This window comes from Colobus angolensis, unplaced genomic scaffold (genome assembly GCF_000951035.1).
Source record: "Colobus angolensis palliatus isolate OR3802 unplaced genomic scaffold, Cang.pa_1.0 Scaffold205, whole genome shotgun sequence".
NCBI lineage: Eukaryota > Metazoa > Chordata > Mammalia > Primates > Cercopithecidae > Colobus > Colobus angolensis.
In genome coordinates this window covers 2,318,614-2,344,162 of record NW_012115211.1, presented here as the reverse complement: position 1 = coordinate 2,344,162, position 25,549 = coordinate 2,318,614, and the positions used below count along the sequence as shown (strand labels likewise).

The following is a 25,549-nucleotide window of genomic DNA, read 5'->3' as shown; positions in this document are numbered from 1 at the left end:
CAATTAGATGTACTGATTACTTTTCCTTTCCTGCACAACATTTTCCCAAAATGCTGTCTTGTTTTCTCATTTGCTTAGCTAAAAAAATTTTTTTTTTTCTTTTTAGAGATTGGGTCTTGCCATGTTGCCCAGGCTGAACATGAACTCCTGGGCTCAAGTGATTCTACTGCTTCAGCTTCCTGAGTAGCTGGGACTATAGGTGCATGCTAACATTTGCTTTCTTTTTATTGTTCTTATTGTTAATTCAATTCTGAACTTTTTGCCAGTTGTTGAATTCTCCTCTTAAGATTTTCAGACACATGAGGTGTTTCGTAACATTTTTTTTTTTTTGAGAAATCTCTCCCAGAGCCTTAGCACATACTACAATTTGGAACAGCTGCCATCTATACCTGTGTACAGTTGCTTCACCTCAAATCAAGGGATTTTCTTCGGCTCTCTCCTGTGTTGTATCTCTTGTTTGCAATATCCCACCTTGTCTTCTTTTTAAGTTTACTCCCTCATTTTGGCAGAGAAAGTCCTTCAGCTGCTTTGTCAGGAAGAGTGTCGGAGAGGTACAAATTTTTGAGACTTTGTATATACAAAAACTTCATTCTACTCTCACACTAGATAGTTTGCCTAGAGAGAGAGAATTCTAGGCCATTTTCATTCAACATTCTAGAGGCATTATTGAATTGTCTTCTGGACCCTAATGTTGCTACTGAGAAGTCTGAAGCCACTCTACTTCTTAATTCTTTCTGTGTGACTGTTTCTCCTGTTATCTGGAAGTTTATAGAATCTTGTTTTTGTTTTCAATGTTCTAAAATGTCACAATGATATTACTTGCTGAAAGTCAGCTTTCACTCACTATGTTGTACTTAATGGATACTTTTGTAAAAAAAAAAAAAAATTGATATCAAGAAAAATGTTTCTGTGGATGGGTGTGGTGACTCATGCTTGTAATCCTAGCACTTTGGGAGGTGAGGTAGCTGGATCACTTCAAGCCAGGAGTTTGAAACCAGCCTGGCCAACATGGTGAAACCCTGTCTCTACTTAAAAAAAAAAAAAAAAAATTAGCTGGATGTGGTGGTACATGCCTCTCATCCCAGCTATGTGGGAGGCTGAGGCAGGAAAATCACTTGAACCCGGGAAGCAGAGGTTGCAGTGAGCTGAGATCATACCATTGCACTCAAGCCTGGGCTACAGAGTAAGGCTCTGTCTCAAAACATAAAACAAAAAACAAAAAACAAAAAAAACCCAACAATAAAAACAAATTTCTAAGCTTTTTACTATGAAAAATTTTAAACAAATACAAAATTAGAAAAAAATAAATAATGACTACAGGTACTTATTATCCAGTTTCAACAATTATCCACATCTGGCTAATCATGTTTCATTTATACCTTCTCCAAGCCCTGCTTCGTTACTGGATTATTGTGAACCAAGTTCCAGATATCATACCATTTCTGTAAATATAGTTTAAATAATATGAGGGCTCATTAACAAAAATAAACACCATACCATTATCACATTTTAAAAATTAATAACAATTCTTCAAAATTATCAAAAATTGAGTCAACATTCTAATTCCCCTGATTGTTTCAGATTTTTTACAATTGGTTTCTATGAATCAGGATCCAAATGAATTCCACAGGAGACTTTTTCTTTCTTTCTTTTTTTTTTTTTGAGATGGAGTCTCACTCTGTCACCCAGGCTGGAGTAGTGCAATGGCGCAATCTCTGCTCACTGCAACCTCCACCTCCCAGGTTCAAGCGATTCTCCTGCCTTAGACTCCTGAGTAGCTGGGATTACAGGCATCCACCATCATTCCCAGCTAATTTTTGTATTTTTAGTAGAGACGGGGTTTCACTATGTTGGGCAGGCTGGTCTTGAAGTCCTGACCTGGTGATCCGCCTGTCTTGGCCTCCCAAAGTGCTGGGATTACAGGCATTAGCCACAGTGCCTGGCACACAGGAGGCTTTTTCAATCTGGCAACTCATGTATTTAGTACTGAGAAGTCTTCCTGAATTCCTGAATTGCGTCCAACACTATTTATTTATTTATTTATTTATTTTTTTAGACAGGGTCTCACTCCATCACCCAGGCTGGAGTGCAGTGGCATGATCTTGGCTCACTGCAACCTCTGCCTCCCAGGTTGGTGATTCTCCTGCCTCAGCCTTCTCAGCCTCTCTAGTAGCTGGGATTACAGGCACGTGCCACCATGTTCAGCTAATTTTTGCTTTTTTAGTAGAGATGGAGTTTTGTCATGTTGGCCAGGCTGCTCTCAAACTCCTGGCCTCAGGCGATCCAACTGCCTCGGCCTCCCAAAGTGCTAGAATTACAGGCATGAGCCGCCACACCTGGCTGACAACATTCATTAAAGAGGGATAAAAACCAAGTGCACAATATATAACATTTACAACGTTCAGTATTCAATAAAAATTTAACAGAAGTAGGAAAACATGCCCTATAACCACAGAACAATTAATCAATAGAAACAGACCCCAAATGATAGGTGATAAAATTGATAGGACCTTAAAACAGCTATCACATAGATGCTCCTAATGCTTAAGGATGTAAAAGAAAATGTGACTGCAAAGAAAAAAGAAAATGTACATTAAAAAAGGAAATGTAACTTTTAGAGATGAAAATATTTGAAATGAAAATAAGACTGATGGGATTAGAAGCAGGTTAGAAACTGTACAAGATGATTAATGAATTTGAATATAGAGTAATAGAAACTATAAAATGAAATACACAGAGGATGAAAAGACCGGAAAAAACCAAACTCAGTCACTGGTAGAAAAATGTCAAGCAGTCTAAGATGCTTTGAAGTCTCATGAAATCACATGCTGGCTCCTTGAAAAGATTAATAAAATTGTTAAACTTCTATCCAGCCTGATCCAGAAAAAAAATGAGAAAACAAATTACTAATATTAGGCATGAAAGAGGAGATATAATCACAATTGCTTTAGACGTTTAAAGACAGAAAAGGGATGTTATAAACAACTCTGTACCAATAAATTCAACAACTTCAATGAAATGGATGAGTTATTTGAAAAACTACCAAAGCTCACTCAAAAAGAAAGATTACCTACACAAGCCCTGAATCTACTATAGAAATTAAAGTGGTAGTTAAAAACCTTCCCCATAAGGAAAAATCCAGAAACCAGTTAACTCCACTGGTAAACTCTACTAGACATTTAATCAATTCTACGTTAACTCTTCCAATAAACAGAGGAGGAACTCTTCTAAAATCATTTTATGCCAGCATTACCCTCACATCTAAATAAAAGACAATGCAACAAAACAATACTACAGATTAATATCCCTCGTGAACAAAAATGTAATGTTTCATTTCATCCTCACTGAAACATTAAATCACAATAATATATAAAATGGCTAATACCACATGACTCCATAGTGTTCATCATAAGACTGATAGTCTGGTTTTGTTTTTAGAAATGAATCAATAAAATAGGTCATACTAACAGACCAAAATAAAAAAATCCAAATGACTATCCTAACACATACAGGAAAAACATTTGATAAAGTTCAACACCCATGATGAAATCTCTCAGAAAATTTGGGAAAAGTGTTGTTAAAACTTGGTACTTTTCTAATTGATAAAGGACAAATATGAAAAACCTATATCTAACATCACATTTAATAGTGAAAGATACCAGACATGATGACTCTCCTGTAATTCCAGCACTTTGAGAGGCTGAGGAAGGAGGATTGCTTGAGGCCAGGAGTTTGAGACCAGCCCACCAACATAGCGAAACCCTGTCTCTACAAAAAAACTTTAAAAAACAGTATGCACCTGTAGTCTTAGTTACTCAGAAGGCTGAGGCAGGAGGACTGCTTGAGTCCAGAAGTTTCAAATTGCAATGAGCTATGATCATGCCAGCCTGGGTGACAGAGTGAGACTTGGTCTCTTAAAAACAAAGCAAAGCAAAACAAACAAACAAAAACAAGTGAAAGACCAAATGTTTTCCTATGAAAAGAAAGAATGAGGGAAGAATATGTTCTCTATTCAACATTATACTGGATATCTTAGTGTGATAAGGCAAGAAAATAGAAATAAAAGGCATATAGATTAGAAAAGAAGTAAACCTGTCTTTATCCACAGATGACATCATTGTCTATACAGAAAATTCTCAAGAATCAACAAAAAGCATAAATACTTTGGGATAAATCAAAATATATGCAAGCCTGCATGATGCTAAGTATAAAAGATTGTAGAAAAACATTAAAGAGCTAAACAAATGGAGAAATATACCATGTTCATGGAAGACTCAATATGGCTAAGAACTTAATTCTCTTAATTTTATCTGAATATTCTACAGTATCAACAAAAATCCCAGCAGACATTTTTTGTGGAAATTAACAAGCTGATTCTAATATTTATAAGGAGATACAAAGAACTTAAAATAGACAAATATTTTCAAAAAGAACAAAATTAGATGGCTCAGAGTATCTTATTTCAAGGTTTACAATAAAGCTGCAGTAATACAGTGTTACTATCCTAAGGACAGAAATACTCACCTGCAACAAGGATTCCATTAAAAACAAAAAGAAATACAGATCAATGCAACAGAATAGAGTCCAGAAATAGACTCACACATATATAATCAATTGATCATATTCAAACAAAATTTAATGGGGTGGGAAAAGACAATTTTTTCAATACATAGTGGCACAACAAGCAGATACAATCATAAAAAAAAAAATCCTGACCTTATTTCACATTACAGGTATACCCAAAAATTAATCAGACACGAATTACACCTAAAAGTAAAAGCCAAAACTATACAAATCTTAGGGGAAAACAGTGGAGAAAATCTTTGCAACCTTCCCCTAATCAGGGGAAGATTTCTTAGGTAGGCCTAAGTTTATAAAAAACATAAACTATAGGGCCGGGCGCGGTGGCTCAAGCCTGTAATCCCAGCACTTTGGGAGGCCGAGACGGGCGGATCACGAGGTCAGGAGATCGAGACCATCCTGGCTAACACTGTGAAACCCCGTCTCTACTAAAAAAATACAAAAAAAAAACTAGCCGGGCGAGGTGGCGGGCGCCTGTAGTCCCAGCTACTTGGGAGGCTGAGGCAGGAGAATGGCGTAAACCCGGGAGGCGGAGCCTGCAGTGAGCTGAGATCCGGCCACGGCACTCCAGGCCGGGCGACAGAGCAAGACTCCGTCTCAAAAAAAAAAAAAAAAAAAAAAACAAAAACATAAACTATAAAAGGTAAGATTGATGGCTGGGCATGGTGGCTCACACCTGTAATCCTAGCACTTTGGGAGGCCAAGGTGGGTGGATCACCTGAGGTCAGGAGTTCCAGACCAGCCTGGCCAACATCGCGAAACCCCATCTCTACTAAAAATGAAAAAATTAGCCAGGCATGGTGGTGGGCTCCTGTAATCCCAGCTACTTGGCAGGTTGAAGCAGGAGAACTGCTTGAACCTGGAGGGCAGAGGTTGCAGTCAGCCGAGATAGTGCCAGTTCACTCCAGTCTGGGCAAAAGAGTGAGACTTTGCCTCAAAAAAAAAAAAAGTAAGATCGATAAACCTGATTTCATTGAAAGAAAAACTTCTGTTCTTCAAAAGACACAATCATGAAAATAAAGGAAGAACAAAAGAAAACAAAGGAAGTATATATTCAGGGCAACTTGCATTTATGCTTCTGAGTTGCAGTCCTCAAGTTTGGCCCAAATAAAGTCTCTACTTATTAAAAAAGAAAAGAAAAAGAGAAGCCAAAGGCTGGGAATATACATACATACATACATATATACATACATACATACATACATACTTATAGGCCTAATGTTAAAAAAGTTCTCAAAACTAAAAAAGATAAACTTCTTTTTTAAATGGGCAAAAACCTTGAACAAACAATCCACAGAAAGTATCAGGGATTGATACGTTTTCCTATGAATAGGCCAAAGAGCTAATATATTACGCTTTGCATGCCATATGGTCTCATTACTCAACTCTGCTGTTAGGCATAAAAGCCACATAGACCATATATAAATGAATGGGTGTGACTGTGTCCTAATGAAACTATTTACAAATATAGGTGATGAGCCAGATTTGGCTTGGGGGTTGTAGTCTGTGAACTCCTGAAGACGATAAAAGAATAGCCAAAAAGCCCATGAAAAAATACTCAACATGTTAGTCATCAGGAAACACAAATGAAAATCTCAATTAGATATTAGTACATACTCATTAGAATGGTAAAAATGTAAAAGAGTGATCAAAAACTTAAAAGGCTGGTGAAGCATAAACACCTTCAATTTTAAGAAGAGCTGGGGTTCCTATCGGTTCCAGAGACCCTGCTTATAGCCAGCAAAAATGGTCTTTGACAACAGCCTTCTAGACATATTTGCCTTTAAGGCCTGTTCCTGGTAGGCCTCCATAGGCTCCAAGATAATGGAACAAGAGAGGAAACAAATCTTTAATTATAGCTTCTGTTTCTTCACTGTAACCACGACTTATTTCTGTACTCCTCAGTCATTCAAAATTTGACAAAAGTCTCCACTGCTCTATTAAAAACAATTCTTCAACAAACCCAATGACTGCAAATAAAAAAGTACACAAATATTATTGTATGAATTGACATTTAAATTGAACAAAAAAATGGTGCAGGCATTCTGGAAAATAGTCTGGCAGTTCCTTAAAAAGTTAAAAACAGAGTTACCATATGGCCCAGCAATTCTACTTTCAGGCATATACCCAAGAGAACTGAAAGCATATGTTCACAAAAGAACTTATATATGAACGCTAATAGCAACATTATTAATAACAGTCAAAAAGTCAAAACAATCCAAATGTCTATCAATTTTAGAATGGGATATATCCATATCATCAAGTATTATTCATCCACAAAAAGGAATGCACTTCTGATACATGCTACAACATGGATGAAGCTTAGAAACATTATGTTAAATGAAAAAAGCCAGTCGCAAAAGGCCACAAATATTATTCCATTTGTATAAAATGTCCGGAATAGGCAAATACATAGAGACAGAAAACAGGTTAGTCGTTGTCAAGGGAGGGGGAAGAGAGAAACAAGGAGTAGCTGTATTGGGTACAGTGTTTCTTCTTGGGGTGATAAAATGTTCTAGATTTAATAGTAGTGATGATTGTAAAAACTACTGAATTGTATACTTTAAATGGGTGAATTGGCTGGGTGTGGTGGCTCACAGCTCTAATTCTAGCACTTTGGGAAGCTGACATGGACAGAACTTTGGGAAGGTGACTGCTGGAGCTCAGAAGTTCCAGACCAGCCTGGACAACGTAGCAAAACCCTGTCTCTACAAAAAATACAAAAACTGGCCGGGTGCGGTGGCTCACGCCTGTAATCTCAGCACTTTGGGAGGCCGAGGTGGGCAGATCACGAGGTCAGGAAATCGAGACCATCCTGGCCAACACAGTGAAACCCTGTCTCTACTAAAATACAAAAAATTAGCTGGGCATGGTGGCACATGCCTGTAGTCCCAACTACTTAGGAGGTTGAGGCAGGAGAATCACTTGAACCCAGGAGGTGGAGGTTGCAGTGAGCTGAGATCGTGCCACTGCACTCCAGCTTGGTGACGGAGCAAGACTCCGTCTCAAAAAACAAACAAACAAAAACAACAAAAACTTAACTGGGGTGGTGGTGTGTGCCTGTAGTCCCAACTACTAGGGAGGCTGAGATAGGAGGATCGCTGGAGCCCAGGAGGTCAAGGCAGAGTCAGTCAAGATTGCATCACTGTACTCCAGCCTGGGCTCAGAGTAAGATCCTGTCTCAAAAAAAAAAAAAAAAAAAAAAAAAGGTAAATTTTATGGTATGTGGATTATATCTTAATTTTTTTAAAAAAACTAGGTTCTATGGAGCACACCTATAGTCCCAGCTACTCAGGAGGCTGAGGCAGGAGAACCGCTGAAGCCCAAAAGCTTGAATCTAGCCTGGGAAACATAGTGAGATCCCTTCCCTTTAAAGGAAGAAAGAGAAAGAAAAACATAAAACCTTACCTAGTGGCCGGGCACAGTGGCTCATGCCTATGATTCCAGCACTTTGGAAGGCCAAGGCAGGCAGATCACTTGAAGTCAAGAGTTCGAGACCAGCCTGGCCAAGAGGGCGAAACCCCGTCTCTACCAAAAAATACAAAAATTAGCCAGGCATGGTGGTGTGCGCCTGTAGTCCCAGCTACTTGAGAGGCTATGGTGGCAGACTTGCTTGAATTCAAGAGGGCGAAACCCCGTCTCTACCAAAAAATACAAAAATTAGCCAGGCATGGTGGTGTGCGCCTGTAGTCCCAGCTACTTGAGAGGCTGTGGTGGCAGACTTGCTTGAATTCAGAAGGCAGAGATTGCAGTGAGCGGAGATAGTGCCACCGCACTACAGCTTGGGTGACAGGGCAAGACTCTGTCTCAAAAAAAACCCCAAAGAAAACCCACCTTACCAAAACCCTGTACTACTCCCGATTTCATTTTTCCTTGTTTTTTCCCTAGTCATCGATCATATGCACATATGTAAATTTGAATTTCCCTTTGTCATCAATCCAAAATCATTTTTCCAGCTGGTACACAATCATAACTATGTAATTTTATCTTCTATGGATATAAAAGGTTCCACAAATAGATATAATTTTAATATTGTTGAATAAATTGTTTTCATTTTCCCAATATTAAAAATGTATTTCCATTACTAGACTGAAGCATATAACTTCCTTCTCTTTTCATAGTATTTACTTAAGGTAAATTCCCAGGGGTGGAATTACTGAGATAAATGATATACAATAATTCATGTAGCTTTTGAAACATAATGTCAAACTGTTTGGCAGTCCTGATGCAAATTTATATCATCAACAGAAAAGCATGACTAAACCAGACTCACTTCACCATTAAGTCATCAATATAAAGTGTCACTATTTTAACATTTAATATATTACAAATGAGAATAGGATAAATACAATAAATGTTAAGTTTTTTTTCAGTTAGATGAATCTATTTCTGGAATCTGTTCCACTGACAAAATTACATGCTTATGATTTTATAATATTAATAAATGCTTACATTTGGTAATGTTAGATGTTCTTTCCTTATCTTTTTTAGGCTATTTTCTTATTTAGTATTTCATTTTCTCTATACATTTTAGAATACAATTGACAAGGTATAACCCCCCTGGAATTTCTAAGGGGTTTGAATGTTCAGAATTTTCTAGAAAGCGCTCCCAATGAGTTCCCCACAGAAGAGGGACCATTCTATGTTCTTTCCCAGTATCTCATGCATATCTATCACATAATATGTATCACACAGGCTTCTGGAAAATTAAATGAAAGGGCCATCTCTTATCTCTGTATATCCTAAGTTATGGCATGTAACAGTGTATGAAAAAAACATAAGTTGATTTCTTCAATAAATAGTGCTGGAAAACTGAATACCCACATGCAAGAGAATAAGACTAGACTCCTCTCATCATACCGCCCCAAAAAAAGCTAAAAATGGAGTAGACTTAAATATAAGATCTAGGACTATAAAATGACTAGAAGAAAACAGGGGAAATGCTTCATGACATTGGTTCAGGCAAGGATTTTTTGGGTAAGACCTTAAAAGCACAAGCAACAAAAGCAAAAACAGACAAATGGGAGTACATCAAACTAAAAAGCTCTGCACAACAAAGGAAACAATCAACACAGCAAAGGGACAACCCACTGAGTGGGAGAAAATATTTGCAAACTTGGCTTCTGACAAGAGTTAATATCCAGAATATATAAGAAACTCTAACAATTTAACAGCAACAAAACATTTTTTTCTGATTAAATAATGAACAGAAAACTTGAATACACATTTCTCAAAAGAAGACATACGAATGGTCAATAGGCATATGAAAAAATGCTCAACAGGGCCAGGTGTGGTGGCTCACGTCTATAATCCCAGCACTTTGGAACGCCAAAGGTCAGGAGTTCGAGACCAGCCTAGCCAACATGGTGAAACCCTGCCTCTACTAAAAATACAAAATTAGCCAGGTGTGTTGGTATGTGCCTGTAATCCTAGCTACTCAGGAGGCTGAGACAGGAGAATCACTTGAACCCGGGAGGTGGAGGTTGCGGTGAGCTGAGATGGCGCCACTGCACTCCAACCTGGACAACAAGAGCAAAACTTCATCTCAAAAAAAAAAAAAAAGAAAAGAAAAAAGAAAAAATGCTCAACATCACTATGATTATGGAAAGGCCAATCAAAACGACAATGAGATAATCATCTCACTCCAGTTAGAATAGCTACTATCAAAAAAGACAAAAAGTAACAAATGATGGTGAGGACGTGGAGAAAGGGATACTCATGTATTGTTGGTGGGAATGTAAATTAGTACAATCATTATGGTCAATAGGATGAAGGTTCCTCACAAAAATTAAAAGTAGAACTACCATATGATCCAGCAATCTCACTACTTGTTATATAGTCATGCACCAGGTAACAACATTTCCATCAATGACAGACTGCATATACAACAGTGGTCCCATAAGATTATAATAAGATTGAAAAATTCCTATCGCCTAGTGACTGTAGTGTTGTAATGTGGTAGTGCAATGCATTATTCTATGTTTGTGGCGATGCTGATGTAAACAAACCTGCACCGCCAGTACAGCACATACAATCACGCATGATACATAATACTTGAAAATGATAATAAACAACTATGTTACTGGTTTACAATTTACTATATTATACTTTTTCTTTTTATTTTAGAGTGTAGTCTTTCTACTTATTAAAACAAAGTTAACTGTACAACAGCCTCAGGCAGGTCCTCAGGAGGTATTCCAGAAGGTACTGTTATCATAGGAGGTGACAGCTCCATGTGTGTGACTGACCCTAAGATCTTCCAGTGGGACAACATGTGGAGGTGGAAGACAGTGATAGTGATGATCCTGACCCCGTGTAGGCTTAGGTTAATGTGTGTGTTTGTGTCTCAGTTTTTAACAAAAATGTTTAAAAAGTTAAAAACATTTGAAAATGGAAAAAAGCTTATAGAATCGGGATACAAAAAATATTTTTGCATACCTGTAAAATGTGTTTGTGTTTTAAGTGTTATTACAAAAGATTCAAAAAGTTAAAAAAACTAAAAGTTTATAAAGTAAAAAAAGTTAAAGTAAGCTAAGGTTAATTTATTATTAAAGAACAACATTGTTTTGTAAATTTAGCATAGTCTTCTAAGTGTACAGTGTTTATAAAGTCTACAGTAGTATATGGTAATGTCCTAGGCCTTCACATTCACTCACCACTTACTCACTGACTTACCCAGAGCAACTTCAAGTCCTGTAAGCTCTATCCATAACTGCTCTATATAGGTATATATCTTTTATCTTTTATACTGTTATTTCATCTTTTATACTGCTATCTTTTAACTTTTACACTGTTATTTTTATGTACTTTTTCTATGTTTAGATATGCTTAGATATGCAAATTCTTACCATTGTGTTATAACCGTCTTCATTGTGTTACAACAGTATTCAGTATAGTAACATGCTATATAGGTTTGTAGCCTAGAAGCAATAGGCTATACCCTAAGCCTACGTGTATAGTAGGCTATACCATTTAGGCTTGTGTCATTACACTCTATGATGTTTGCACAAGGATGAAATTGCCTGAGGACACATTTCTCAAAATACATCCCCATCATTAGTAGTAATGCATGACTGTATATTCAAAGGAAATAAAATCAGTATGTCAATGAGATACCGATACTCTGTTTATCACAGCACTATTCACAATAGCCAAGACGTGGAATCAACCTAAGCATTCATCGACCAATCAATGAATTTTTAAAAATGTATATATACACAATGGAATACTATTTACAATAAAAAAGAATGAAATCCTGCCATTTGTGACAACATGGATGAACCTGGAAGACATTATGTTAAATGAAATAAGCCAGGCACAGAAGGACAAATATTATACTGCATGATCTCACTCATATAGAATCTAAAGAAAGTAGATCTCATACAAGCAGAGAATAGTGGTTAACAAAGATTAGGGAAGGTAGCAGGGAGGGAGGATGGGGAGAGGTTGGTCAATGGGTACTATGGTACAGACAGGAGGAATAAATTCTGGTGTTCTATTGTATAGTTGGGTGAATAGAGTTAACACCAATGAATTGTATATTTCAAAACAGCCAGAAGAGAGGACTCACCACAAAGAAAAATAATACAAGTTTGAGATGATGGATATGCTAATTACCCTGATTTGATCCTTACACAATGTATACATGTATATAAACATCACACTGTACTCTAAAAATATGTGCATTATGTGTTAATTAGAAATAAAATTTACAAAGTAAGCTGAATCAATAAATGAATACATCAAAGATACCACTTACATGAGTCAAACAAGCAATTATTTTTGGTACTATATTATGAGCTATGGGAAAAACAAAGAAAGCAGAAAACAAAGGCTTGCCTCTCGGGGAATCTACAAACTAAAAGTAAGAGGAATTAAAGAGAGCCTACTAATAAACAATTGTGAAAACTATGTAGAATTATAACTGAACAAGGATTATATAATTAATGCTTTTATGAATGTAAAAAAGAGCACAAGAAGAATGAATGCAGTAGGAGGTGTGAAGGTCTCTCGGAACTTGAGATGGCACTAAGGCACTAGAGGATTTGGATAAGTGGGAAACAAAAGTAGGTCTACTGGGTAAAAACATGAGCAAAGGCATGAGGTGGAAACTAGCATGATATATAGGAGCCATGGACCTATCTATTCTACAAATAGACTCAACTATTTCTGCCCAAAAAGTTTATTCTATGCAGCAAATAATTAAAATATATTTTTACCTTGAGTTCTCCAAGTTTCTTAGATGTTGATGAAACAATGGTAAAAAATCCATTGATTTGATGGGTTGGAGAAAGCTGAGATAGTCCATTGATCTGAACTCTACCAATTGGAAGATGGTCAAGTTTGGTGATTACTTCCAGCACCAGCACAGCCATATCTAATCAGAAACAATTACAACACGGATATTTTTCATTTACTTTTATTTTCTTTTTTAAGAAGTGCGTAGAGGGGTATATGCAGAAAAGCTTTTTAACTTGAAAAAAATATTTTATGTTGGGTAACACCATTGCATTGGTGAAAGTGAGGGAAATTAGGTACTTTAATATGTTGCTAATAGGATGGCTAACCAGAAAGCAATTCAGTAATAACATAAAAAAGTAGAAAAGCACATATCCTTTTTCCATGCAATTCTACACTCTGGTTTTTTTTTTTTTTTTTTCTTGAGACAGGGTCCCTCTGTCACCCAGGCTGGAGTACACTGGCACAATCATAGTTCACTGCAACCTCGAACTCCTGGACTCAAGCGATCCTCCTGTCCTAGTCTCACAAGTAGCTGAGACTAGAGGCACACACCACCATACTGGGTAATTTTTTAAATTTTTATAGAGACAAGGTCTCACTGTGTTGCCCAGGCTGATCTCAAACTCCTGGCCTCAAGTGATCCCTCTGACCTTGGCCTCCCAAAGTGCTGGGATTACAAGTATGAGCCACCAAAGCAAGCCTACTCCTTAAACTTTATTTTACAAATTGTAAATTGATCTATGTACCAGGATATTAAATAAACTGCATTTTTTTTTACAACAGCAAAATGGTGAAAAATAAAGTAATAAAAAGAATATAAGTAGCTCTATCTATACTGATAACGGAACAACATCCAAGATGAATTGCTAAGTAGAAAAAAAGTGCTAACTCTATATATATATAATTTGTGTAAATAAAAAGAATTATGCAACGAAGCTTTTATTAGTATAGAATATATTTTATAAGTAAATATATTCTTGTGTAAAGACACACAAGAGACTAGTAACCTTTCATACCTTTAAAATGTTTTACTACGTGCATATATTTCCTAATAAAAAAAGTGATACAACTGATAGAAAATACAACTGATTTAAAAACTACAACAGAGATAACAATTAACGATCTGGGCAAAGTAATTTAACTTAAGAAATTATTTTAATTTCAAATAATCACTTATCATACCATTCTGGGCGTAGAGGAGTATGAACCCAAGATCAAAAGAACAATAAAGATTTTGAGAAGAATGACAAATACCACACACTGAGGAAAAAATAAATCAACTGAACAAAAATATTTAGCATAGCAAGTATTTGATAAGAAAAATACTCTTAAAAGAGTATTGATAAATGTATTTGCCGAGAACTCAGGCTTTGGTTTTGACACACAGAGCAACAAATCTCAGTTTTCATTCCCATCATTTCTAGTTTTGAATTGGACAAAGGATTGCCCTTGCATAGCTGCAAGGGTTGGTCCCTGCCTCCCAGGAGTATCTAATTGCATACTCTTGGGTTATATCTGGAGCACTGAGCTATTGAGAGCACTTGGAACCAAGAGAAATGAAAATAAACTTCTCGACTATAGTCTTTAACTGGTCACTTAAGACTAATACCTTCATGTCTAGAGGAGAAGAAATATAATGTATGCATATGGAATCTAAGATCATTTCAGAACAGTTTAACTTCTGAGTATTTTCTTAACCAAAGTTGAGAAAATGGTTCGTTTTCACCATTTGTTCAATACTGTAGTGAAAAGCATGTAGGAATTATTATTAGAAGACCTGTGATTGTGCTCTGACTGCAATATTCACAAGCTATTTCTGTATAAGCCATCGTTGTCTGTAAAGTAGGCTCATAACATTTACATCACTGCTGTGTGAGGAACTGGGGCTACTGCAAGCAGAACACTAGTACAGCGTCTTCCCACATGGTAGTTGCTGAATGGTTGTTAAATGACTTTAGGCAAATTACTTGACATATCATAGTCTCTGTGGAACAACTTGATATGGTTTGGCTGTGTCCCCACCCAAATCTCATCTTGAATTGTAACTCCCATAATCCCCACGTCATGGGAGACCAGGGGGAGATAACTGCATCACAGGGGCGGTTCTCCCCATCCTGTTTTCATGATAGTGGGTTAGTTCTCATGAGCTCTGATGGTTTTATAAGGGGCTTCCCGCTTTGCTGGGCACTCATTTTTCTCTCCTGCTGCCATGTGAAGGACGTGTTTGCTTCCCCTTCTGCCATGATTGTAAGTTTCCTGAGGCCTCCCTAGCCATGTGGACCTGTGAGTCAATTAAACATCTTTCTTTTACAAATTACCCAGTTTCAGGTAAGTCTTTATAGCAGCATGAGAATGGACTAATACACTACTCATGGGGTTATCTGAAAGTCATATGAGCAAATAAATATAAAAGTGCTTTGTAGACTATAAAATGGTATACACATATAGAATAAGGGAAATGGACTAACATTTATTCATTGGGTATTTACTAACAGCCAGGCTCTTCCACGTCTTGTTAATTCTCTTAACAACCCTATGATACAGGTGTTTCTGTCTTCATTTGGGGATAAAAGAGGCTCTGCAACGTCATGTATATTCCTAAGTTCACCCAGCTTTAAATTGACAGAACTGGGCTAAAACTCATTTCTATCCAACTATAAGTCCACTATGCTTAATTATAAGTCCACTACACACTATTCATCACTTCTAGGACAAAAAGCTTAATTCTTAATAGACTTCTGACCTTTATACTTCATTTGTTGTGGAATTAGAACCCCTATTGTTCAGCACTATTCCTACTCCCATTTGTCTTTCACATTCCAACTAACTGAATCCTATCTGATCAAAGAGAGGTAAAAATCATGTAGTGCAGCCATAATTTTCTCAGTTTCTACTCTAGTTGTTCCATGCTCCAAACATTTTCATGGCTGCTATTTTCTGCAACAGAACAAAGGGTAAAGGAAGAAAGATGTAAGAGTATGAGGCATATCTCAGAATCCTATAATCCTTCTATTTTCTAAGGCAGTATAATATAATAGAAGTATTGATAATTTTGGAGTTAAGTGCCTCCCTGAATTTAGGGTTGGTGCCAGGGTAACCTTGGGTTAGTCACTTTTAACTCTTTGAACCTCAAATTCATCACTCAGAAAATCAGGATAATACCCACTGCAAATGTACAGGGCCTCAGAGCATGCTTTCTAGCACTCTGCAGAGGCTTCATCTTATTTCTCCTATTGTATTTTCACTTTCTGTAAACAAAAAGTTATGAAGATTTAAAATGTAAAGATTTTCTCATTAATTAAACAGAAATCTGTACTTAACATGTTTTTGTAGTTGCCTTAACTTCTGTTTAGAACAAGGTAAAATAGATATGAAGAAAGTGGTCAGGCATGGTGGCTTGCCTGTAATCCCAGCACTTTGGGAAGCCAAGGCAGGAGGACTGCTTGAGTAGAGAAATTTGACACCAGCCTGGGCAACAACAGTGAGACCTCATCTCCACAAAAAATACAAAAATTAGCTGAATGTCGTGGCATCTGCTTATATTCCCAGCCACTCAGGAGACTGAGGTGGGATGATTGCTTGAACCCAGGAGGTTGAGGCTACAGTGAACTGTGCTCGCATCACTGCACTCCAGCCTGGCTGATGGAGAGAGACCTTTTCTCAAAAATAAAATAAAATAGATACGAAGAAATAAATAAAATGATCTATACATCAAATAAGATGATAGACTTGAAAGTATTTCAAACAGTGTAAGATGCGATACATTTCCCCTTCTTTTTTTATATGCTATTTTTATCTGAGGAACTCACATAATCGTTCTTACCACCTCTCTCCAGCCTAGAAAAAAACAGCAACCCCATTTCATTTCAAATGTTAATACTGATACAGCCTATATATTTCACTCATTTGTAAATCTCTTCATACAGTAGGGACTTCTCCTTTTTTGACTCATACAGTATCCTAATTACAAGGTTATTTTGTACTTGTCTTAATATCTTGAGTGTAATAAAAATGGCTTGAGAAAAAAATATGGTTCATGCTAATATGTGACAACATATTCATTACTTTACTTTTTGCATTTTATATTATTTTAAGTTAAATATGTACACAAAAGAGTAAATAAAACAATAATAATAACGTGAATACCTACCACACAGGTTAAGAAATAGCACACTTTTTCCAAGTTTTTGGTTAGAGCACACACTTTTGTGAACTGATGTCTTATCTCTTCATTTTCTGTTGTTTTCTTTCTTTTTTAGAAACAGGGTCTCACTCTGTCACCCAGGCTGGAGTACAGCGGCACGAACATGGCTCACCACAGCCTTGACTTCCTGGGCTCAAGTGATTTCTCTCACCTCAGCCTCCCAAGTAGCTGGGCCTACAGGTGTGCACCACCATGCCCAGCTAATTAAAAAAAATTTTTTTTTTTGTAGAAACAGGGTTTTGCTATGCATGTGGAATGTAATTTTTTTGTAGAAACAGGGTTTTGCCCAGGCCGGTCTCGAACTCTTGGCCTCAAGTGATCTTCCTGCCTCAGCCTCCCAAAGTGTTGAGATTACAGGCGTGAGCCACCACATTCAGTCTCTTATCGCTTCATTTTCTAAAAAACATGTCATGTCAGCCAGGTGTGGTGGCTTACGCCTGTAATCCCAGAATTTCGGGAGGCCAACGCGAGCAGATCATGAGGTCAGGAGATCGAGACCATCCTGGCTAACACGGTGAAACCCCATCTCTACTAAAAATACAAAAAAATTAGCTGGGTGTGGTGGCAGGAGCCTGTAGTCCCAGCTACTCGGGAGGCTGAGGCAGGAGAATGGCCTGAACCCAGGAGGCGGAGCTTGCAGTGAGACAAGATTGCACCACTGCACTCCAGCCTGGGCAACAGAGCAAGACTCCGTTTCAAAACAACAACAACAACAACAACAACAAAAAACCATGTCATGTTTACAGTTGGACTGCCACTTATAAGGTTCACCTCATGTGTCTCCTGTTGAAATTCTACCTTTTCCATGGCCTTCTTTCTTAACTAGAATCATGAAATTTGGGTGCTGGCACATTTGATGTTTAACTCTTTCAATTTACTGGTGGGAAAATTAAGGCCCAAGAAGATGAAATGGCTTGCTCCAAGTCAAACAGCAAGAGCATAGAGTATAAGCAGGATTCTGGCTTCCTAATAAGATTAGTCCTTATTAACTTCCTAGAATATTCATATGATATGTATCAAGTAATCAGACACTGTCTGGCATTGCTCACTACTGTTTCATGTATGTCAGTTTTGTTTTCAACTAATCTTTAAGTTCCTTTTGGGCAGGGAATACATCTTAAATCTCTGTACACACTGCCTGAGTCTTAATATTTTTGTAAGACTTGTACCTACAATGTGTCAGCTACTAGATCAATCACTTTACAAACATTTTTTTCATTTAGTATTCACAATAATTCCTGACAAATAAGTGCCATTTTTCCCAATTAACTAATAGGAAACTGGGGCCCCAAGATGCTAAGGAACCTCTCAGCATCACCTAACAATCTAGTCCTGAAACCAGAGTTCAAACTCTAGACTGTCTAGACTTCAACCCGTTCAACCGGGTTGCTTCTTTGTGAAAATACCTAGAAAATGGAAGGGCAACTACATGATCCCATTTTACAGATGGGGAAACAGGAATCAGAAATGGGAAGAGACTTTCCCAAAATCACATAGTTGGTAACACCAACGTAAATGTTCGAATGCCAAATCCAGTGCACCAGTATACCATAAGATGTTCAAATAAATGTCTGACCTGTTGATTACCATGTTAATAAATTCCTTGTCTCTTATTAAATTTCTAATCACTCCTCATTTGTTACATTACATAAAAATACTACCTGAGGATTTAAGTTTTAAGTTTACAGTACCAAGATTATTTATGAGTATCTTTTAATCGCATTTATTGCATTTAACCTACTATTAATAACTAAACTTTTTTGTGAAGTTAGAGTTCTGTATCATTCTGATTAATTTTTTGGATTTTTTGTAAACCCCACAGTGCCTTAAACAATGCATAGCATGTGCTAAATATATTTTTTGAATGATTGAATTACAGCATTTGTTCTTTACATGTTGATGTTTCAAAAATTTTTTCTCGAGGGAATGTAAGTTACTCAAGAACAAGTTAATCTTTAACTCACCCCTGGCTCTCCAATATTCTGAGCCCAACAATGTTTACATGATAAATACTCAAATTTTATTGACTTGAACTGAATTGATTTGATAAATAACCCCATCACCCAAAACGTATTTATGTGAAAGCTTGACCTGAATGAAGAAGTAACATAGTACACTCAGAATACTTTCCTTGTACAAAAATGAAGACATCTTGGCTTCTGGTTCCCTACAGAGGGATGCTTTCCATCTCTGAACATCTGTAATACTAACTCCCTAAACCATTCATTTGGCATTTAGTATGTATTATCTTATACTATTGGTAAATTTTACATCTATATCCTCTTTCCTTGAGTATAACGTAAACCTCAGAGTTGAAACTACAGTTATTACCTAAAAGAGCATGGTGTAGTGAAAAGAGCATGAGTTTTGGTGACAGACAGAAGTGGGTTCAAATCCTAATTCAGTCATTTATCAACTTGGTGACCTCAGAAAGTATTCATTTCATCCCTCCAAACTTGTTTCATTGTCTGTAAAACAGAGACAATACCTATCTTTCAGGGTTATTGTAGGGATTAGAAGTAATACATTTCAAAACTGCTGGCACACAGTAACACTCAATAAATTTACAAAGAAAAATCTCTACAATAAAAACTCTTTGACTCTTCAATAATTAAGAATGCCCATATATGCTAGGTACACAATAACACTTATTGCTGACAATATAACCACATGCTTTGTATTATGTCTGCAGGTGCAATGATAAAACAATAACATACCTGTTAGATAAGAGGTAAACTGTTTTGGACCACAACGAATAGCATAACGTGTAGTTGTTCTCACAGCTTTTGGTTCAGTCTGCAATGCATCCCTGGGACAAAAGAGGGTTCCATCTGATGTTTCTCCCCACCATCTCACTCGGACCAGTACACAAGTGGGAGGCTTTGCAATCTTCCATATGACTCTATTAATAGTAAGTTTTAGAAAGCAGCGTAGCTGGCCTTCAACCAGAGGTGGCAGGCTTGTAGACGGAGAAATGTCACTTAAACCTGTAGAGGAGTCCAAGAAAATGGAATCAAAATTTAGACTAAATATAGAAAACATATAATACGCTTTTTGAATGAAAACAAACAAAACATTTCAGTCTTAAGTTCAGCAATTTATCATCATTTAGAAAAAAGGTTTATCCTACCCATTATTCTAACACATGAGAAATAACTATCAAATCAGACCATGGAATAATCTACCTGATCATGTAAGTCACCCTGATAACTAATTAGTATTTAAGGTTTGATTTGAGTTACTCTAAGTAAAGAACATACCAACAAAGACACACTAATATAAACTTTTCTTTAGAGTTACTATTTGAAAAATACAAATATCAGAAGTAGCTGAAATTTTTCTAAGTATGGTTCAAATTTTTACAAGTACAGTTGTTTTAAATATTGCAACATCTATGGTTTTTAAGATATGTAACCTTTAACTCTTTTTTTTTTAAAAAAATCACTAACTATAAAACAGTAACAACTCCCTTCACTCACAAACGATTTAGACTATATCATACAACTCAGCATTTCAATGAAGAACATCTTAAATTGTCTGTAACTTTTCTTTCCTGCCAAGATCATACAGTCAGTGAGGACACAGACTATCTAATCTTCAGATTCTGCCACTGTTTTCAACACAGTGCTGGGTTCATATATTTATTGGCTTTAGTATTTATTGGATTTCATAAAGACATTAAAGTGTAAACAAAGCAATTAATCATGACTTTCTATAAAATTTTCCTTTAATGACCCTGATTGTCTTCCATTCATAGTACATTTTCAAGAAGACTTAGAGGAAATTTAAGAAACCATTCATACATTATGTATACCTTTTTTTTCCTCTGACTTTTCTTTGAGGAGTGGTTATGCGTCAAAGAAGGAAATATATGGAATGTATCAGGACTAATTATTTGGACTTCTAAGGCAAACACCCCCTCTGCCCTCCATAGTGGAGAAAAAACCCACCATAATCCTTACGGATAGTTTCAACATAAAAATTATACACGATTGTGTATATATTTCTACTATGGAAATGGTATAGCAAAAAAAGTCTATTCTGTTCTATACTATATTATTTCTACTTTGATTTTCCGCTTATCAACCAAACATGCTTAACTGGTTTGACACAGGGAGCACTAGTATGCTTCAGTCTCAGATCCTCCCATCTTTCGTGGCAGGAAAGTCACTACCTCAAAACTGCCTTAGTAATCTTTAAACAGCTTGGATAAGAGTAATTCCCAGATTGTAGCTTCAGTCCTCAACCCAATGGCCTAATGTCCTATCACTGCTCCGAACCAATACTTCTTTTCTCACTAAACTGCCTACGATGCAAAAAGGCAGGTTCACCCACTGTCCTTTTTCCTTCGAGGCAGTCTTGTTGAGATTCAATATCCAGTTTCCTGATCTGCCCTCGGTTCCCAGTTTGCCTGTTCTCACTGCAGCTAACATCCCCTACTCGGTGAGCCTGTGTCTCCTCGAGCTGCTAACCTGATAAGGACTCTCTGCTGTACACTCAGGTCCTTTCACGATCTCAGGTCCTTCAGGAGAACCTCATGCCCTTATCCCCACTTCAATCCTATCACACCTGTCATTCCCCACTCTATACTCCACAATTATTTTTTCCCAACTCCTACTCATAGCCAGCGCTTCATGCTTCATTCATTCAACAAACATTTACCAAGTCCTGCTTTGTACTAATTCAGTAACGTATAAAACGGGATTCTTGTCCACAATCACACAAGAAATGATATCATCCCTTTGCCAATTTATGTTTCTTCCTGTCCCTGCGGACCTCTAAAGCTACACGCACACATACATTTCACTTCGTTATCAAAACCAATCCTATTATTGTTTGTTCTTCTCCTCTACAGTCATCCCACCGGTAACCTTCATCTCATTAATCACCACTTTGTGGCCCCTACCCCAGCCCCTAATTCCTTTCTATTCTCTGGAGGGCCAACTGCCCTTCCTTTTAACCTTCTGGTCCCCTGGCTATTTCCCTTCTTACGTCCCTTTTCTTGTTTATCCAGCGGGGGTGGGGGTCTCCCTAAAATTCCTTACACCCTGCTTCCCTGTTAACGCTTTCCTCATCGCTCGGGTTACCTCTTTTTTTGCGCCCACGGCTGCCCCCAGGCCCTTGGCCTTTTCGTTGCTTCATGATGAGACTGAGTTCTTCTTCATCAGCGCAACTCTGTCTCCAGCACCTAAGCAGTAGCCTCCCGCCATCCCTCCCCACGGCGCCTGCGTTCCCCGGCAACCGGCGCCGCTGGGCAGCCTGGGAGGCAGGAAAAAGCCACTCTTCCTCTAACAGTCTCCGGAAAACAGTGCGAAGAGAAGGCGCCAAGACGCCTTCCCGCCAATAGACTACAATACCCAGGATGCTTTGCTACAATACCTCTGCGGGGTTGGCTGGGGTCGCCTCCAGCTGCGCAAGCGCATAGGGATACGCCCGTTGAGGACTCCATTGCCCAGGGTGCATTGCCCTGAAGATCGCTCCTCTTTCCGGTGAAAGTTGTCGGGTTTCCAGTTGGGAGACTGCGGAGTTCGCAGACTCTGTTACCCAGCTTCCTTTGTGTGAGGGCTGTTGCGCACTTCCGGTGGAAGCGCTTGAAGCGAGTGGGTGGAGTTTGCAGAGCCGGTGGGCGGTCGGCTGTGCTACCGGTAGCTGGGTGCTGTCCAAAGGCGACAGGGCGTCGTTAGGGGAGCGAGTCGTGACCGGTTGGGCCACACTCAACGTGGGACGAAGGTTCGCCTACTGTTTGACTACGTGCGTGCAGCCTTTCCTTGATGTCGGCCCTCGAAAAGAGCATGCACCTCGGCCGCCTTCCCTCTCGCCCACCTCTACCCGGCAGTGGGGGCAGTCAGAGTGGAGCCAAGATGCGAATGGGGTACGTGACCCATACCCCTTCTACCTAGGGGCCAGGCCCCGGCCATTGGAGAATGGTGGCTCTGGGCGTTCAGAGAGGCACGGGGAAGGAGTCTACCGATAGGAGAAAATGTTGGCGGCGGCCTGGAGATATTTAGATGGAGTAGAAGGCAGATTGGGGACCTAGGGGAGGCGCCAAGTCAATAGAAATTGGAGGAAAAATAATGTTGTTGGAGGGACAGGGGAATGAGGCAAAGGTTGGGGAAGCTGAGAGACTAACATAACTGAGAATCACCTCCAGAATGAAGGAGGTTTAGAAAAGGGAGTAGAACGGTGACAAAGGTGGAGGAAAATCGGCCAGGGAAGGTGGAGGGAAATGGGGAATGACTGAGAGAAAAGATGAGGGGAATTGAGGCAACAACTAAGGAAAGGTTTGAGAGGAGTGGATATTGTAAAAGTGCTAGTATCTATACTGTGAGAACTAGATACTAGAAAAGCGGAGGAAGTTGGACAGGGTTGGAGTACCAAAGAGGAGCACTAGGAAGCAGACGATTCTAGATAATTCCCAGAGGTCTAAAGACAGATTCAGGGAATGAGAGGTGAGATTAGGCCTCTTAAGGGAGAATGAGAAAGTTTGGGGAGTAGGCCTAAGGTAAGGTGGAGAACGTAGCCAGGAAGATTTTTAAGAGTAATAGGAATGTGCTGAGAAGCTGGACAGGATAAGGGAGAGAGAAGAAGGAGAGGACTGAAGAATTTACAAAGTGACCATAGGCTCTAAAGATTGAGAAATGACTATAAATACGGTTTGGTGAATTGAAGTGCTGCAGTTGTAAGGTCTGGGAAGCTTAGAGGAAGATTTGGGCAATCAGGTTTTGCTGGGCTAATAGATCTGAGGGAAGCGATGTACTGGCCTAAGATTTTGAATTAGTGAAGCATTGGGAATTAGGGAAATAGTTTGCTGGAAAGAGAGGAGAGCCATGTTGAAGAGATAGGCTTTGGAATTTTAGATCATTAAATGGCTTGTGCCAGGTTAGGGGATACTTGGGCCGAGGACAAAGAATGAGGTGAACATGGGATAATTGTTGGAAAGTGGAGACAATTGAATAGGCATTTGGTTTTGAGGGGATATTTGTAGTTTCAGACAGGATTCTGGGAATTAGTGACTGTAAAGAGAAAAGGAGTAGGAAGGATACTTAGGTATGAAGACTCAAGAGTATATTTGGGATTCTAGAGATGAATTGATAGATATTCTTTGAAAAAGGACTACAGAAGAGAAACCTTAGGTTCTGAAGAAGTAATATGTGTAAAAACTTATCAAAAAAAGCGAGAATAGGAGATGCAGTCCTGTGACAGTAAGTCCTAGGGATGAAAAGAAAGGAGAATCCTATAAAACAGTGGGGTAAAGGAATGGGAAGAACAATTGGAAAAACCAGGGAAGGAAGCTAAGAATTGAAGTGGAGACCTGCTATGATATACAGTAGAAAAAGGAGAAAACCTTAGCAGGGGAGATAGGAGAGATGGACTCACAATAGAGGAGGTAGAAGGCTACATAGAACGTAAAATGAAGATTATTTTGACTTTGGAAGATCGAAAAGTTGGACTATAACATGAATAAAGAGAATTTGGAAACTGACCCATAACATTATTTGGGAAAATTAACCTGGAGTTTCATATTAATGTAACATCAATTGTTGTTATATATCTTCATTGCTGCCTTTCTTAAACTACAATTTGATCTTTCAGTATACCAGCACTCTTCTATACAAATACATAAGAAAATCAGATTTTTAATAATTATACATTCTTTAGATAAGATTGAAGAACTGGGTGAAAATACTGAGAGAAAATAAAAGGAAAATCTGCTGATTAGAAGATTGTATAATTGTTAGTAATTCATCGTTTTTATTTTGTATTACTTTTCATTTTATTTTTTTAGAGACAGAGTCTCGCTGTGTTGCCCAGGCTGGAGTGCAGTGGCACAATCTTGGCTCACTGCAACTTCCCCCTCCCGTTTTCAAGTAATTCATGTGCCTCAGCCTCCCAGGTAGCTGGGATTACCGGTGTGCACCACCATGCCTGGCTAATTTTTGTATTTTTAGTAGAGATGGGATTTCACCATGTTGGCCAGGCTGGTCTTGAACTCCTGGCCTCAAGTGATTTGCCCCACTTGGCTTCCCAAAGTACTGGGATTATAGGATTGAGCTACCATACGTGGACAACTTATCCTTTTTAAATAGATGCTTTGGTCTTCTTGGGTTAGGGTAACTGCTTATCCTGCAAAAGAAAGTTCTTTAGAAAGGTCTTTCTGTATGATAGTATTATGAAGAGAAGAGCATATATTGGTGAATATTTGTGTGGTCCTCAAATGGCTTATTTTCCCGTATTTTTCTTTTCTACTTTATTGGTACATAAGCAGGCTTCATCTAAGTCTCATGGTAGTAATAATACAGATTCTCTTTCTCCTTAGAATCATAAAGCTGAAAGAGCATAGACATGGTCTCATTTCACCACTCCATCATGTAGTTGAGGAACCGAATATTCAGAGAGTCCTGTATTCTGTAAGGGAATGTATTAATAAATGAGGGAACTGAGACTCAAATATTCCTAAAGCACCCTAGAAACTTAGCGGTGGGGCTGTTAAGGACTAGGACTTGGGTCTCTTGACTGTGAGAC

At 38.2% G+C, this 25,549-nt stretch overlaps 2 protein-coding genes across 3 annotated transcripts in view; one reads left to right on the top strand and one right to left on the bottom strand.

The window, feature by feature from the left end:
• The window catches only part of C2CD3 (C2 calcium-dependent domain containing 3), a 166,750-nt gene extending 144,361 nt beyond the window's left edge, over positions 1 to 22,389 (bottom strand). The window contains exons 1-3 of the mRNA XM_011942052.1: positions 22,114 to 22,389; positions 19,744 to 20,013; positions 12,801 to 12,958 (exon numbers count right to left, since the gene is read on the bottom strand). Coding sequence (XP_011797442.1) covers positions 12,801 to 12,958; positions 19,744 to 20,013; positions 22,114 to 22,168 — 483 coding nt within the window. The 5' untranslated portion in view covers positions 22,169 to 22,389. The remainder of the gene's footprint in view (positions 1 to 12,800; positions 12,959 to 19,743; positions 20,014 to 22,113) is intronic.
• PPME1 (protein phosphatase methylesterase 1) overlaps positions 22,273 to 25,549 on the top strand; it is an 87,749-nt gene continuing 84,472 nt past the window's right edge. For both annotated transcript variants that reach the window (XM_011942054.1, XM_011942053.1), the window contains exon 1: positions 22,273 to 22,898. In XM_011942054.1, the coding sequence (XP_011797444.1) occupies positions 22,798 to 22,898 (101 nt within the window). In that variant the 5' untranslated portion in view covers positions 22,273 to 22,797. The remainder of the gene's footprint in view (positions 22,899 to 25,549) is intronic.